The 14,751-nt window shown below is 33.6% G+C and overlaps 1 protein-coding gene across 1 annotated transcript; it reads right to left on the bottom strand.

The window, feature by feature from the left end:
- Positions 1-3,663: 3,663 nt before the first annotated feature.
- On the bottom strand, positions 3,664-4,615 carry LOC147388799 (uncharacterized). Its single transcript, XM_086417527.1, has one exon. It carries the CDS (start codon positions 4,414-4,416, stop codon positions 3,817-3,819), a length of 600 nt encoding a protein of 199 aa, XP_086273653.1. The 5' UTR covers positions 4,417-4,615; the 3' UTR covers positions 3,664-3,816.
- Between the last annotated feature and the right edge of the window lie 10,136 nt (positions 4,616-14,751).

The raw sequence follows: 14,751 nt of genomic DNA, 5'->3' as shown, positions 1-14,751 counted from the left end.
AAGAATCTTGTAGATCCTTCACCTCGTAAAATCGTTTGCTTAAACAGCTCCTTCTCATGTTGCCTTTATTTTGAAGTTCCAAAATTTTGTGTGGATTTCTAACAAAAAAACCTTAAATGATGCTTGTTGATTAATTCAAGTTCCGTGCGACGCCACCCCCCCCCCCCCCCCCCTTCGCAAAAACTGCCCATCTTCAACCCTTGATTTTTTCATATTCAAAACTAGTCATCTTCAACCCTTGAGGTTTGACAACTAAAAGAATAGGAGGGTGGGTCAGACCAAACTCAGGTCTATTTCAAGTTTGGTTCAGGGCAGATTTGGGTCAGATCTGTCGGGCTTTTTTCAAGTGGGACTTTGCCGACTCTACTCCAGGTTGGGCCGAAATTCGAGCCAGTTCATGGTCTCTTTTACACTCCTATAGTAACCCATTGAATGCTTGTAGTTTGTGCCACCAATTGTACACATGACAATCACCTTGAGTGTTGATTGATCAACCTGGGCTTGAAATTCAATGTTTCTTACTCATTAACTTGACCCTTGAAGATATCTGCTTAAATCAATTTAAGCCCACCATTCACCCTTTTGGTTGGGATATAAATCCTCTAAATTGGGCTGAATAGGCTATGGTTGGGCCTGTCAAACCAAGAGCGTTGGTCCGTAATTTTTTTTGTAAATTCTTCAATAAAATCTCATGGGCCAACTCTTCCATGTCTCAATGGCAGTCCCTAATTTGACTTTTTTATTTTTTACATTTACATGTTTGATTAAGGACAAAAGTTAGTACTACAACAACAACAATAACAAATTATCTCAAAGATTTGAGTTCGATTAAAAACAAATCGTGTTCCTCTATTCTACTATGTCCAAAGCCAAGACTTCAGCTACTTAAAGTGAGGAAAACTTTTTTTTTTTTTTTGGCAAGCGAAGTTATAATGACACTTTAAAAATAAAAATTCTTGAATAAATGAAAATCAGGACTTACAAATTGGACCACTCTGAAAGTTTTCAATTAAATTACTGGTTTGATTGTGAAGATATTAATGGGATCTTGTAATAAAAGCCCATCAGACTTAGCTCAGTGGGCTCAATTCTGTTACATATGTACTTTCCTAAGACTACTATAAAGACCAGGCATAATCTAGTGGGCCTACTGGTGCAGCTCAACCTTGCCTGCTAGTTATTCTCGGTTAAACTTAAGGCCCAGTAGACTATCTACAGGCCCATAAACCTCAAGTAATTAATGGGCTTTGCCCAACCCAGTCAGAATTATACCCCTTTGGGAAAATGATGATAATAGAGAGAGAATTAATTTTTGAAATATTTTAGGTACCCCTTGCATTTTCTAAATGAAAACATACCCCATTGACCATAGTCAGAACTAACAAGAATTGACCCAAATGCCCTCCTTTTGCAAAAAAAGCATTTGATGTTTTCGCGGTAATCTTATTCGTCAACCTCTTCAATCTTTTGGTTCAAAATTTTAATTTCTGATTTTTCTTCCTCAAAACCTTGACTTGGTTTTAGCTTTGGTTTATTTGGCAAAACCGGCTTTCGGATAAAGCTTGGAATGATCAAATTTTTATTTTCACCCAAATCAAAGGTTAATTTTCCATTTTGAAATATCAAAGGGTCGTAAAAATGGGTCAAATTGGACCCATTTTGAAATCAAATTATTGTATGTTTGAAATTTAGGGTATATCCAGATTATAAGATGAACCATGGGTCAGATCCCATTGGGGTGAATTTAATATGGGTCACACATATAAATTATGATATGAGTCAGATCAAGATCGGGTTCTAAGTTGGGTCCAACCCATTTTGTGCCTTAATTCGTAGCGTTGTCAATGGATCTGGTTCGGATTGGATTGGTACCAAATCGCTATGGCTGATAAGAAATTTATTAGGCCTGGACCTCATTAGTATCCATCAATATGAATCTAAACAGGATCTGTTACAAAAACCTAATGGTCCATCAATGGACTTGGGCAAGATCCAGAGCCCACCCAAACACCAATGTTTTTTAACCGAACCGGTGATTGAACCAAAAATTTATCAACTTGGCCGAAACCCTGGTTCAATTTGGTTTGATCAATCTACATTTCTTAAAAAATTAAACTACCAAACTTAACAAATACATGCTCTGTAAGAGAATGAACGAAAAATACAAGCAAATATACTACCAAGAAGAAAAGCACCTCATCAATATTTAAACTCGAACCGGTGATTGAAGCGGAAATTTTACCAACTTGGTCGGACCCATGTACAATTTGGTTGGACCGATTTACATTTATTAAAATGATTAAAAATATGTATACTTTTTCTTAAATTGCCTTCACTTATTTTCATTAAGAAATAACATGGAATATTAACGAAAATGTGATCAACTTTTGACGAATTTATGATTCTGACTCACTATTCATTTTAATTACCAAAATGTGAACGAGAAACGAATTCGGAGGTTTTAATGTGACATTTTCGCAAGTTTAAAGTGACTGTCTCGCAGGTTTCAAGATAGTCACTTTAAACCTGCGAATTCTTTACCATTCACATTTTGGTAATTAAAATGAACAATGAGCTGGAATTGTAAATTCGTCAAATTCATCTCATGAAATGGTAATTCACCCAAATAACATTCACAAAAATCAGTAGTTCACTAATCGAGCGTTAACAAATTTTTTTAAAAAAAAAAGATATATATCAGATGAACTTATTCGGACCGCTTGGTCTGGTTTTTAAAAACCATCCAAGATCATCATGAACAACACAAACTCATTAGAAAAGTCAAGAGGATAGCAAAAAACTTCATTTGGAGTGGAAACTTAAGACGCAAAAAAATCAGCTGCACAGCCCCTCCAATCTCAGCAAAAAAAAAATTAAAAATAAAAAATAAAAATGATGAGTTAATATACCCCATTTACAAAAGAAATATATATATAGATATATAAGAAGAGGGGTGGTTTCAAGGCCAGGGGCAGAGCCAGGATTTTACTCATGTGGGGGTAACGTAAGAGTAGAAATTTTTTTGTGGGGCAACGAAGATTGTAATTTTTTTTTGTGTGGGGGCAACATAACAATGGAAACCTTTTAGTAGGAGCAACTAAGAGTGTAAAACAAATTATAAGGGCAATAGGGACAGATTTCTTTATTTGCCATTATTATCTTTCACAATAGCCCATTACTCCAGAGAAGATTTGAAAATTCTTATGGGGGCCAGTGCCCATTGCCCCCACACTAAATCTGCCCCTGCTCAAGCCTAAATACAAAATCAAACATTGTGCTAAATATTTTTTAATATATAAGTTAGAAGTTTCGATATAAGCTGATTTTTTTTCTTTTTCTTTTTTTTCTATTGTTGTGAGAGTGATCTCTATAGTGAGGAAATCATCCTCATCAAAAATCAGCCAATTCCGAAATTTCTAACCCCATCACAAGTGATTTAAAAAAATAGGACAGTCCAAGATTCTTCAACTTGTAAAGTATGGTTAGAAGTTTCATGGCGGGCTGATTTTTGATGAGGAGAGAGATCATCCTCTCAAAAAAAAAAAATCAGACCATTCTTAAACTTCTAACTCATATATATTGAAAAATGTTTGGTACAATGATTAATTTTGTTGTAATTATTGGATAAAAATTAAAATGCATGGTTCACAAAGAAAAAAAAAAGAGAAAGAAACCACATACTACTGTTATTAACACACCAAGAAATCCAGGAAGGAGAGAAGTCCACAAAAGTTAAAAAAAAATACAAACAAGTCAAAAAAGAAAATTCTAGATTAAAAGGAGAAAGGAGAAAGGTAGAATAGATCAATGGGCACACTAAGAATTCACCGATTGCAAGAACTCAGAGTACATCTGCATCAAGAATTGATCAACGATGTCGAGATAGAATGGGCAAGTAAGGCGAGAATAGTAGTGAACCACCTCTTCTATGTCCAACACATGATCCACATTGCTAACATCCATCAACTCCAACTCCTTCAGCTTTTGTGTCACCAAGTAAATCTCACCTTCTCTAATTCTTCCATCTTCCTCTCCTCTTCTATCTTCCTTCTCATTCTTTCTTCTCTTTTCTCCCCTATTTTGTAAAGAACCATGTTTTGCAAACTTCATGAAACTCCCATTGTAAATCTCTTGGTGATCTTTCATGGGTTCTTTCTCCTTCATTAATTTCTTTTTGCTTTCTTTCTTCACCTTTTCTTGATCAAATTCCCATCTGTTTGTAAAATCTGTATAGAAATTTTCCAATTCTCTAAAACTTTGATGGGTTTTGAAGTCTCCAACAGAACCACATGAGAAAGGGTTGAAGGGAGGGGTCTTGGGTAGTCTTTGGTACCCTCCAGAGAGCAAAGATTTGAAGCTTTGAAGGGTGTTTTTGAAGAACCTTTTGGTTTTGGAAATGGAGCTCTTGAACAGCATTTGTGGCTCTGGTGTTCTATCTATCTCCTTGTTTTATCTCTAAGAGAAGAAGGGTATGAGATTAAGCATGAATCTTGCTTTTGTTTTCTTTCCCTTCTACTCTTATGGAGCTTTTGATATATAGATGAGAGAGAGAGAAAAAAAAAACAAAAAACTAGGAGGGAGCGTTTCTCTTTGTGGAGAAAGCTTATGACTGTTTGCTTCTAAGATAATAATTTGTTACTGTTGCTTTTAATGGTGGAGTTGGTGTGTAGCCTCTTTAGGAGAAAGAAAGGAGCGGTAGTTGTTCAGTCTCTCTCTGTCTCTCGGCTGCCCCGGCTCGCGTAGTTTTCTTTCTTATACTTGGCTAATTTGCTTCACTTAGCTTATGTAGGTAGATATCTAATGTATCATGCCGTATATAACTGTATGAAGCATAGCTTCAAAACTCATCAATTCGACTCAACTCTGTTAAATTTAGACTTGACCATAAATTTCATTTCAACCAACTCTTTTAGCCAACTTAGGTAATCAATCGAGTCAATTTCGAGAAATACTAAGAAAGGATGGAAATTTGATTGACAAAATGATGGAATTATTGTGAAAACACAAATTTCATAGGCTTTTTTTTTTTGGTGGGCTCCGCATATAAACTATCATGTACGTATACAACAGTTAAATATAATCATTTTATGTGGAATGGTATATAAAGATTTAAAAGTGTGACTTGGGAAGCAAACCTAGTTGCCCTTAGCATCTTAGCTAACTCCCGATGGTCATAGATGAGTACGACTTCCCTGCTTGATCTTTCCTATTTTAACCTGTATAATTTCTTTCTTGCAAATACTTTAACGATCAAGTAAATTTTCATTTTAACAATGTTTAAGTTCTTTTTTTCGAAAATTGCATATTTCTCTTTTGGTTCTAATCTTATTAATAGATTTCATTCCTTCTGATTATATCATGTGATTTTTTAGTTATATTTGCCTGATGTCATTTCTCAAATTCATTTTCTATAAACATGCTACACCACATATTCATTGTGATGGATAGTTGTTATTGAGGTTGGCTCTTTTGAACGCATGCACAACCCTATACTAATTAAGTGGTAGTTTTGATACATTACACATCACCATCATTACAGCTTCAAGATTGTGTGTGTTGCTTATATCGTTGAGTTGTACATAAAGTATTTATTGTCTACTCCATTTAAAGCCCCTAACATTTGAGCCGACTCAGGTGTTAATATATCTCCAAGCTCGACAGCCTTGCCTTTGGTTACACTGGTTGTTTTGCAAGCCTAGACATCGATTAGGGATAAGGAATCAGAGTCTCGTACTCACTTGTCTAAAGTCAAACTCGAGAATTAGTGGATCTGAGTATATTTTACCTTTCACGTTTATATTTATGTTTAATTTATTTTAAAATTACTATATATATATATATATATATATATATATATATATATGGGTCGGGTTATTACGACCCCTTTTGCGACACACCATTTTGTCTTATATGGGTAAAAATGTTTGGAATGGACTGATTTTTTGTGAGGATGATCTCTATGGTGAGGAGATCATCCTTACCAAAATCAGCTCATTATGAAACTTCTAGCCTCATGTTTACAAGTTAAAAAATTTTAGACCGTCCAATTTTTGTAAATCAATTTTGATGGGGTTAGAAGTTTTGGAATGAGATGATTTTTTGCCAGGATGATCCCCTCATCACAGAAATCATCCTCACCAAAAATCAGCCCATTCCAAACATTTTTGCCCATATAAGATAAAATGGTGTGTTGCAAAGGGGGTCGTAATAACACCATCCTATATATATAGGGTGGGGTTCCGTAGAGACATAAAGCTACAACATTTTTGTCTTATATGGTTAAAAAGGTTCGGAATGAGCTGATTTTTTTGTGAGGATGATCTCTGTGGTGAGGGGATCATCCTTGCAAAAAAACATTCCATTCCAAAACTTCTAACCCCATCAAAAGTGATTTACAAAAATTGGACGGTCTAAACTTTTTCAACTTGTAAACATGAGGCTAGAAGTTTCATAATGGGCTGATTTTTGGCAAGGAGGATCTCCTCACCATAGAGATTATCCTCACAAAAAATAAGCCCATTCCAAACATTTTTGCCCATATAAGACAAAACACGTTGTAGCTTTATGACTAGCTTTATGTGTATACGGATCCTAATCCATATATATATATATATATATATATATATATTATCAAAATGAGTAACAAAATAGATTTTAGCACAATGTGAAAAAAGCATATATTTGATCATCCAAGGCCATCGAATTTTTTTTTCGACTGGTTGAAACATCAAATTAATGAAGGATGAGAGAAATTTGATGGTTCTAAGCCATCGAATTGGGGAATATAAAAATTTTCAACAACCCTAGGTCATTGAAATTCAGTTATTAAAATTTGTGTGCTTTGGCCCATCAAAATTTCTTGTCAAATTTTTCAGTTTTCACGTAGTGTAATAACTAGCATATATCTTTAATTATTTGATGCCTAATGAACTTGGGGATCATCCCAAGGACTTGGATATGGATATTTGAGTCAAAGTCGAGTATTTTTAGTTGAAAATTTTAGTAGACTCAAGAAATTTATATGTCCAGCGAACTTCGGATTTCCTAGGGATCGGTTCCTTTAAGGAATCAACGGGCATGTGAATGTTCCACATGGCAAGTAAATGAGTGGGAGTAGAGTAGCTCTCTAACTATTGGGTGTATGAAATCAGAGTCTTTCATTAACATGATCAAGGTAATATACTTCGTATTTATCAAAAAATAAAGGCAAGCCCATCAAAATATACATTACTATTAGGGAGATAAGTCAAAAAATGAATAATACTATTAGTAAATATATGCCTAAAACCTTAAGATATAATAATTATCCCCAAAGATAAATCACATTATTTTTTTATAATCGAGTATCCTTGTAGGCATCTGACAAGGCCAGTATTTGGGATTTGCCTAGTCCATAGACCATGATCTTGTCCAACGACTAGTCTCGGGTCACGTGCAATGCCCACACGTCACACGTGCTAGATTAGTGAAGATGCGCCCTCACGAGTGGCCCCTAAGGAATTAATATTCATATTGGATATCCAACTCATGACCTACGGACGTTAACTGCCTATCGATCTGAAATTGCCATTGAGACAATCCCTTGGGATTTAAATCACAATATTTATAATAATGATAAATGTTGGATCAAAATTGCATGCTTTTGGATGGTATAAGGGTTCAAGAGAAACTTATCATTAGGTGTTTGAGTGGGTTTGGATCATATTAGGTTCGATACAGGACCAATCCACTAAGGGTAGAATTCAAATCCTATTTGCTAACAATCAAATTTATACTTAAAATCTAAATCTAAATTAAAAATTTTGGTTTCGGTTCGGGTCTGCCGGTTATGCAACCTTTGGATTCAAAATCAGCTAATAAAGGTACACATTAACACCTTAACCAGATATAATCAAATCTTATTTGATATATCAAATATAAATAAATTTCAAATATATAATTTAACATAATTCATATAAATTTTCACTTTGTGTTGGATCGGGGCATGATTGTTTCCAAAACCGATTCGATAGATTATCCAACCGGTTCCTCAAACAAACCCAAACCTTGATCCAGATTCGAAGTATCACATAGGATTTGGGATTTTGGGGTATTATCCTATCTATTGGCAAGTCCTATGGTATCCTATGAATTTTACTCTTGTATAATAAAAACTTTATCTCATGAGCGCCTAAACATCATTTTGTCTGCCTTTTTGTCAAAGTGATGGCATTTTAAAAATGGAAAAGCTAAGGTACTGCACGGTTGACTATCTACACCATTGAGCCATATAGATCCCACTGGAGAGGATGGATAAGGGCCCACTATTTGATTGATGAGGACTGGTTATCATGAGTGCTGATTTTTTATGGACCAAGTGCTAAAAAGCCAAAAATCAATTCACACTTTTAAAAACTTGTTCGGATTATTGTAACAAAATTCTCCGAATAAGGGACCGGCCCATTAAATTGGCAGATATACAAATGAGTCCTGATGATATGACTCGCCAGGTGGCATACTCAATTGACTTCTTAATGTGGAAAATTTTGAGATTCATAGATCTGTACACCTCAGGATACACAACTCCCTTGGGATACACTTTTTTATGGGAAAGTGCAATCATGTATCCCGAGGCTCATAGATCTATGACTCTCAAACTTGTCACGTCAAGGAGTTGATTGAGTGTAACACCTCACGAGTCATATCATCATGACTTTATACAAATTAATAAAAAAAATAAAAGTTATGCATTAATAGAAGAATATGATAATATTTTTATCCTTCATCCTCAACAAATTTCTTCAATATTCAAATCTCAATAATAAGATAGGATTTTAGGAAGATTGAAGTTGATGAGTTTTGGGAAGAAACCTAAAACCTTCATTTGTATAATCCCCAAACTTCTTTCAAATTTTTTTACAAATCTTTCATAAACTTATCCAAATTAACCGATTTGAATCTCCAACCAACCGATAGCCGACCAAATTTAATTTTCTTTCATAAAATACCTCATAATACATTTATACTTACTATCTATTAATGTTATTTTAGTCAAAATGATTAACATTGCCAACTTACGACTCCGTAATTGTAGACACCTCATTTTTGCACTCGCCTGATTAATCAACTAGTCAACCCGATCGCAACGGTTTCCAATGATGGATGTTTATTGTAATGCTCTATTTGGTTACCAGATGTGTTTTTTATAAATTAGGATGAGGTATCTCGAACTAACAAAACTGTAGAAACTACATTATACTAGAAAAATATAACTCCAAAAAACATAAAAATCATCATCTTGCAGACAAAAAGAAGTTTTACAATAAAAATCACTAAAAAATGACCAAGTTACCAAAAAACCCATAATTCCAAAACATCCTGGAATATTGAAAAACGACTTAAAACGCAAAAAGTCCTCTCCGAAGGTAAAATGATAATTTTATAATTTTAATAATTCAAAATTCTGAAATTAATAATTAAAATATTAATTAATGTAAAGTGGAATCCTAATTAAAATTAAAGTCAATCAAGTGAGACTTAAGTCAAAACCCTAATCAATCTAATAAGACCAAAGTCAAATCCTAACCCTAATAGAATTCTAATTAAACTCTAGAATTATCTAATGTAATTCTAATTAAATTCTAAAACTATCTAAAATAATTTTAATTAAACAATAACTCTATCTAAAAAGCTCTTTAAAAAAATCTATAAATAGGGGTCTCTACAACCTTTTTTCGTATCAAAAAATAAACCCTAGAAAAAGTAGGTCAAGAAGTCTTTCCAACCTTCTCAAAACCCTAATTTTGAAGTCATAACTCCATACCTAACATCCATACCCCAACTATAGCTCAAAAAACACCCAAAAATCCTTCTAAAACACCTTGAAATCCATAAAAAATCAGAAAACTCACAGATCTAAGAAGAAGATACCTTAACTTGGAGATCAAAAATCAGATTCGGTGACAGAACGAAGCGAGGAGTGTTGTACGAGGAGCTGTTCTATCAGATCTGAGGAAACAAAACCGTTGTGTTCATAAAGGATTATCATTGCGCTCAAACTCAAACGTCTACCTCCTAGTTGGAGTCATAAGTCCAGTCGGTTAGAGTGAACGTCAGTACCAAGTTAACAAGCAGAAATAGCTTCAGAGTCTGAGCTTGCAGAGATCCATAAGATTTTAGCGGCCTTTGCCAATGATATCAACAGTATAAAAGACAAAATGAAAGTTTTATAACAGATTTCAGAATCAATAGGCAATCCCCTCGACGATCTAAAAGGAAAAAGGGTAAAAGAAAATGCAACGAGACGTGCACATGAGGTCTTTGAACTTGACAGAGATGAAGAACATTTCAATGAAAATCCGATGTTAGCCAACAGGATGTCTCAGTTAGAATCAACTATGAAGAGTATAAATGGTATCGATGAAATTGTAGCATGCATTGAAGCTCTGAACCGTATCCTTAGAATTCATTTGCCAGAGAAATTTATAATGCCTGAAATGGACAAATTCGGTAGGGTAGGTTGTGCAAAAATGCATCTTAAGGTGTATGTTACTAACATGCACACTATGGGGCTCAGTGATGAATAGATGGCATTGCTATTTCAGCGGACTCTATTAAGATCAGCTTTACGATGGCTGATGTCTCAAGATCCAACTACAGTAGGTACATAGGAGAAAATGTCAAAGGCTTTCTAGCATCAGTATAAGTATAGTACCGAGATTGAAACTTCAAGAAGGGATTTGGAATCAACTAAACAGAAGAATGGGGAGGCATTTACTGATTTTATTGGCCGTTGGAGGGCCAAGACTGCCCAAATGTGGGATCGACCTTCAGAGAAGGAACAAGTGACGATTATCTTGAAAAACCTTACACAAAAATATACTCAGCACTTGATTGCTCAATATCTTCCTACCTTTAAATCCCTATTATAAGCCGGAAGCCAATTCAAGGACGTCTTTGCCTCTAGGGTTCTTTCTAACCCCTCGGATAACAAGTCTAAGAAATCTTATATTCCCAAACCTCAAAAGTCAAAAGCGGATCCGCGCACCCCGTAGATCGAGGACGCTTTCAATAGTCATATTAGTTAATATGTTGAAATTAAAATAATATCTTTCAATCTTCAATATTTTAATGGGATAAGGGTTCGATGCATATTAAAAATCACTCTAACTAATATTTCGAATTTCAAAAATACCTTTGCAATATATTAAATTATAGAATATGAACAAAATTAGTTGATCTATTTAAAATTTTATAAAATACCAATAAAGAAGTTTAATCTTATATAAATCCTAATTTTTTTAATACATTTATGATTGCACGTGCAACCCCTAGTTATTACAGAGTAGGAAGGATTAGTCTTTAAAATTATATTAAATAATTTTGTTTTAAAAAAGTACCCTCAATTAGATTTATTAATGCACTCGCAATAATTTATTTATAATAATATGAAATGAACCAATGTTTTTTTTTTCTTAAATTAAAGATCATCCAATACATTTTAGAGAGATTTACTCGAAAGACAAACTATTGCATTTTTATTACAAAAACTTCTTTGGAGTTCTAACAACTCCAAGGGAACTTTGCTTTATGACTTTTGTTACCCACTAAACCTCACTTTATCAAGTTTGTTATCGAGCAAACCCTGGAATGGGGATCTACGCATTCAAATTCAAATGTATGTAGTTAATTTGTTACTAAACATACTTTGAAGTAGATTCTTATGTAAAAACATGATCTGGTGCCACATGATTATAAAGGACAAAAGTCTAAGAACTTTGAAAAATGATTCTAAAGAAAAAAGTTAATTTTTAACTTGAATTTTAATTTTAAATCTGGGAGTTTGATAGCCATTCATTTCAACATTTGCAATCAAGTTCAAGAAGGTTTTGTATTTTAAGAATTTTTTTTTCTTTTGAATCTGAGTTTCTCCATGAAACTTAGAAGTCTGTGTTGTTGGATTGCAAATTTAATAATTCATGTGGGATTAAATACTCTTAGTAAGATTTTATATCTTACTAAGATAATCTTTGTAGCATGATTCATAAAGTAAGGTTTGATTCAATAACAAACTTGATAATAAAGTAAGAGAGTTTTTTTAATTAAATTGCAATAGGTAGGCCTACCCAGTAAATCTCTCTGTACCTCAATCCAGCAAAATTTATGTATCAATAATTTTTTTAATGGATAAAAAAGGCCTTTTGAGTTTTGACTGAGTAGTGGAAGACTACAGTCCAAATGATTGGGCGAAACAGATATACAGATTCGTATTATGAATTTATGAGCCATAGACTGTGGCTTGTTTACGGCTCAGAAGAGCCGATAAAGACTTCGTCATTTATTTGACTTTTGACCATTGAAACCTGGACACGTGTCCAAAAGTTGGAACTGGTCTCGATCGTATGAGGAGTACAGCCGGGTTACACACGGCTAGTGTGACTCTTGCATGAGAAGACAACCCCATCTTTCCTCATTTTCTCCCAAAGACTCCAACTACTACCAAATTCCCTATTTTAGTGATCTTTCCTTCACCTTAAGAATGGACGTGTGCTCTATTTTGGGGATATTTTATAATCAACCCTTATAAAATTAGTGATATTAGGTTTACCCCCCTGCAAATTGTAAGATTAGGTTTATACTCTTGACTGTATGTGAACTTTGTTTTTTCTTGGTGATATAATAGTGAAATTTTGATATTTTTAAAATCTTAATTTAGTATTCAAGTATTTAAAGAGCATTAATCAAAATTTCACTGTTAAATTATCAAGAAAATTCAACGTTAATCTTGCATTTGGCAAGGGGGTAAATCTAATATCACTAATTTTATAGTGGGGTGTTTTTAAAATACCCTTTTTTTATAGAAAGATTTTTTTTAAATGAATTTAAAAATCTAATTTTTTTATTTAAAAATCAATTTTATTATATATTTTTTTGAGAATTTCTATTTGCACCCTAACTTTTACTTATGACACTCAAATTATTTTATTTTCTTAAATCAATTTTATTGTAGTGTACTTCACCAATCAGAGGAAACTGAAAAACTCTAGTAACCAACGATCTAAGATTGAGTTATTTATCCCAAGAAAACAATCATAAAATTTGGGAAATAACTTGATAATTCAATTAGTATATTTTTTCTTTTCCATAATGTCCACTCACTCACTCATTTGCAATCGTTGAGATTAACGATTCAAATTATGAAGATCGACCTTTTCTCGAATCAACAATTACAAATTGTGGATATCACACTTGAATAAAAGTTGTAGAGATCGACAATTTAAATTGTCAAGATCATCGAGTTTATTGATCAATCTCAATGATTTGAATAGTTGATCTCGACAATTTGCATTTGACGTTCTATAGTGGTACTATAACTAGTTGTCCATTAAGTAATTGTTCCTTTCTAATATCCACCAACACTTATAAGGAGGGGTTTATCTATCTAGTTTTACAAAATAAATTGGTTGTTTCTAATTAACCTAATTTCGCAGGGTAGTATTAAAATGCTTTTTCTCCTTCACCATCTCGAAAAATAGTACCTAGTAGTGCCATTGTTGACCATGTAATCAACACTTACGTTTTCTATTTCGAAGTTGTAATATGCAGACCAAAAAGACAATCTTTTATCTTTTATTTTTTTTTGAAAAAAAAAAAAAAAAAGAAGAAGAAAAGGACTCCAATGGTGGTGCATGTGAAAGGTCCCCTCTATGTATTGGCATCATCATAAAGACGGAGAATCCAACAAAATTTATTATACTAAATAACGTATGTGTGGGCCCCTCTATGTCTTGTTATTGTAGTTGTAGTTGGTATGAAATTGCTGAAATGAGATCCTTTGCCTTAAGTCGTTTGTGACGGTTGTCATGTTGAAAGTTGAAACTCATATACATCAGTCAATATTCCAAGTTACTTGGGTTGGCAGGTTGCTCTAGTCTTATTTGTAATCTTATATGGTGAAGTAACTCTTGTTCTTTGAAACACTAATGTGTTTGGATTGAGAGAAATGGAGAGAAGAGAAGAGAAGAGAAGAGACGAGAAGGTAAGAGAAAATAAATGAGTTTCTCTCCATTTCTCTTATTTTGATTGTTAAGTGGGGAGAGAAGAGGATAGGAGAGAAAAAATGTGAATTTTATTTCTCTTCAAAAATTGAGAGAAGAGTAAAGAGATTGAGGGAAATCCTTTTAAAATATTTTATAATTCCAACTCTGCCTTTAGATCTCTTTTTAAGGTATTTAAAAATTTCAAAGTTGTCCCAAACTCTCTCTTGCCAATCCAAACATGGTAGAGGTGAAGAGAATTTATCTTCTCTTATCTTGTCTTCTCTTCTCTTCTCTCCACTTCTCTCAATCCAAACATGGGGGATGCCCATTTTTCTTTCTTTAATTATGTGTTCAAAACTTGATCATGGCTTACCCTATTGCAAGTTGGGAAATTTTTGTGGGATAATGTGTCACTGCGAGGACAAGTCCCATCTCAAAAGAATGTGACGAAATCCCGTGATATCAAAAAGGAAAAAAATAATAATAATCTTGTTCTCCAATTTCATCCCAAGAAGGTTATATATATGCCCAATGTTTGATAAACAAAATTGTACGTAGACAACGTTTTAGACAAAGTTTTGTCTTATATGACTAAAAAGTTTCGAAATGAGCTGATTTTTTGTGAGGATGATCTCTTCACCATTACGAAACTTATAACCCCAAGAAAAATGATTATAAAGCAATGGTAAAAAATTGACGGTTCACGATTCTTCAACTTAAAAATTAGTGTAAA

This window comes from Akebia trifoliata, chromosome 12 (genome assembly GCF_017979445.1).
Source record: "Akebia trifoliata isolate Shusen 1 chromosome 12, ASM1797944v1, whole genome shotgun sequence".
In the NCBI taxonomy this organism is placed as follows: Eukaryota; Viridiplantae; Streptophyta; class Magnoliopsida; order Ranunculales; family Lardizabalaceae; genus Akebia; species Akebia trifoliata.
This window is presented reverse-complemented; position numbering and strand designations above follow the sequence as displayed.

Coding starts and splice junctions, on each gene's coding strand:
- LOC147388799 (XM_086417527.1), bottom strand. CDS start 4,416: ATGCTGTTCAAGAGCTCCATTTCCAAAACCAAAAGGTTCTTCAAAAAC.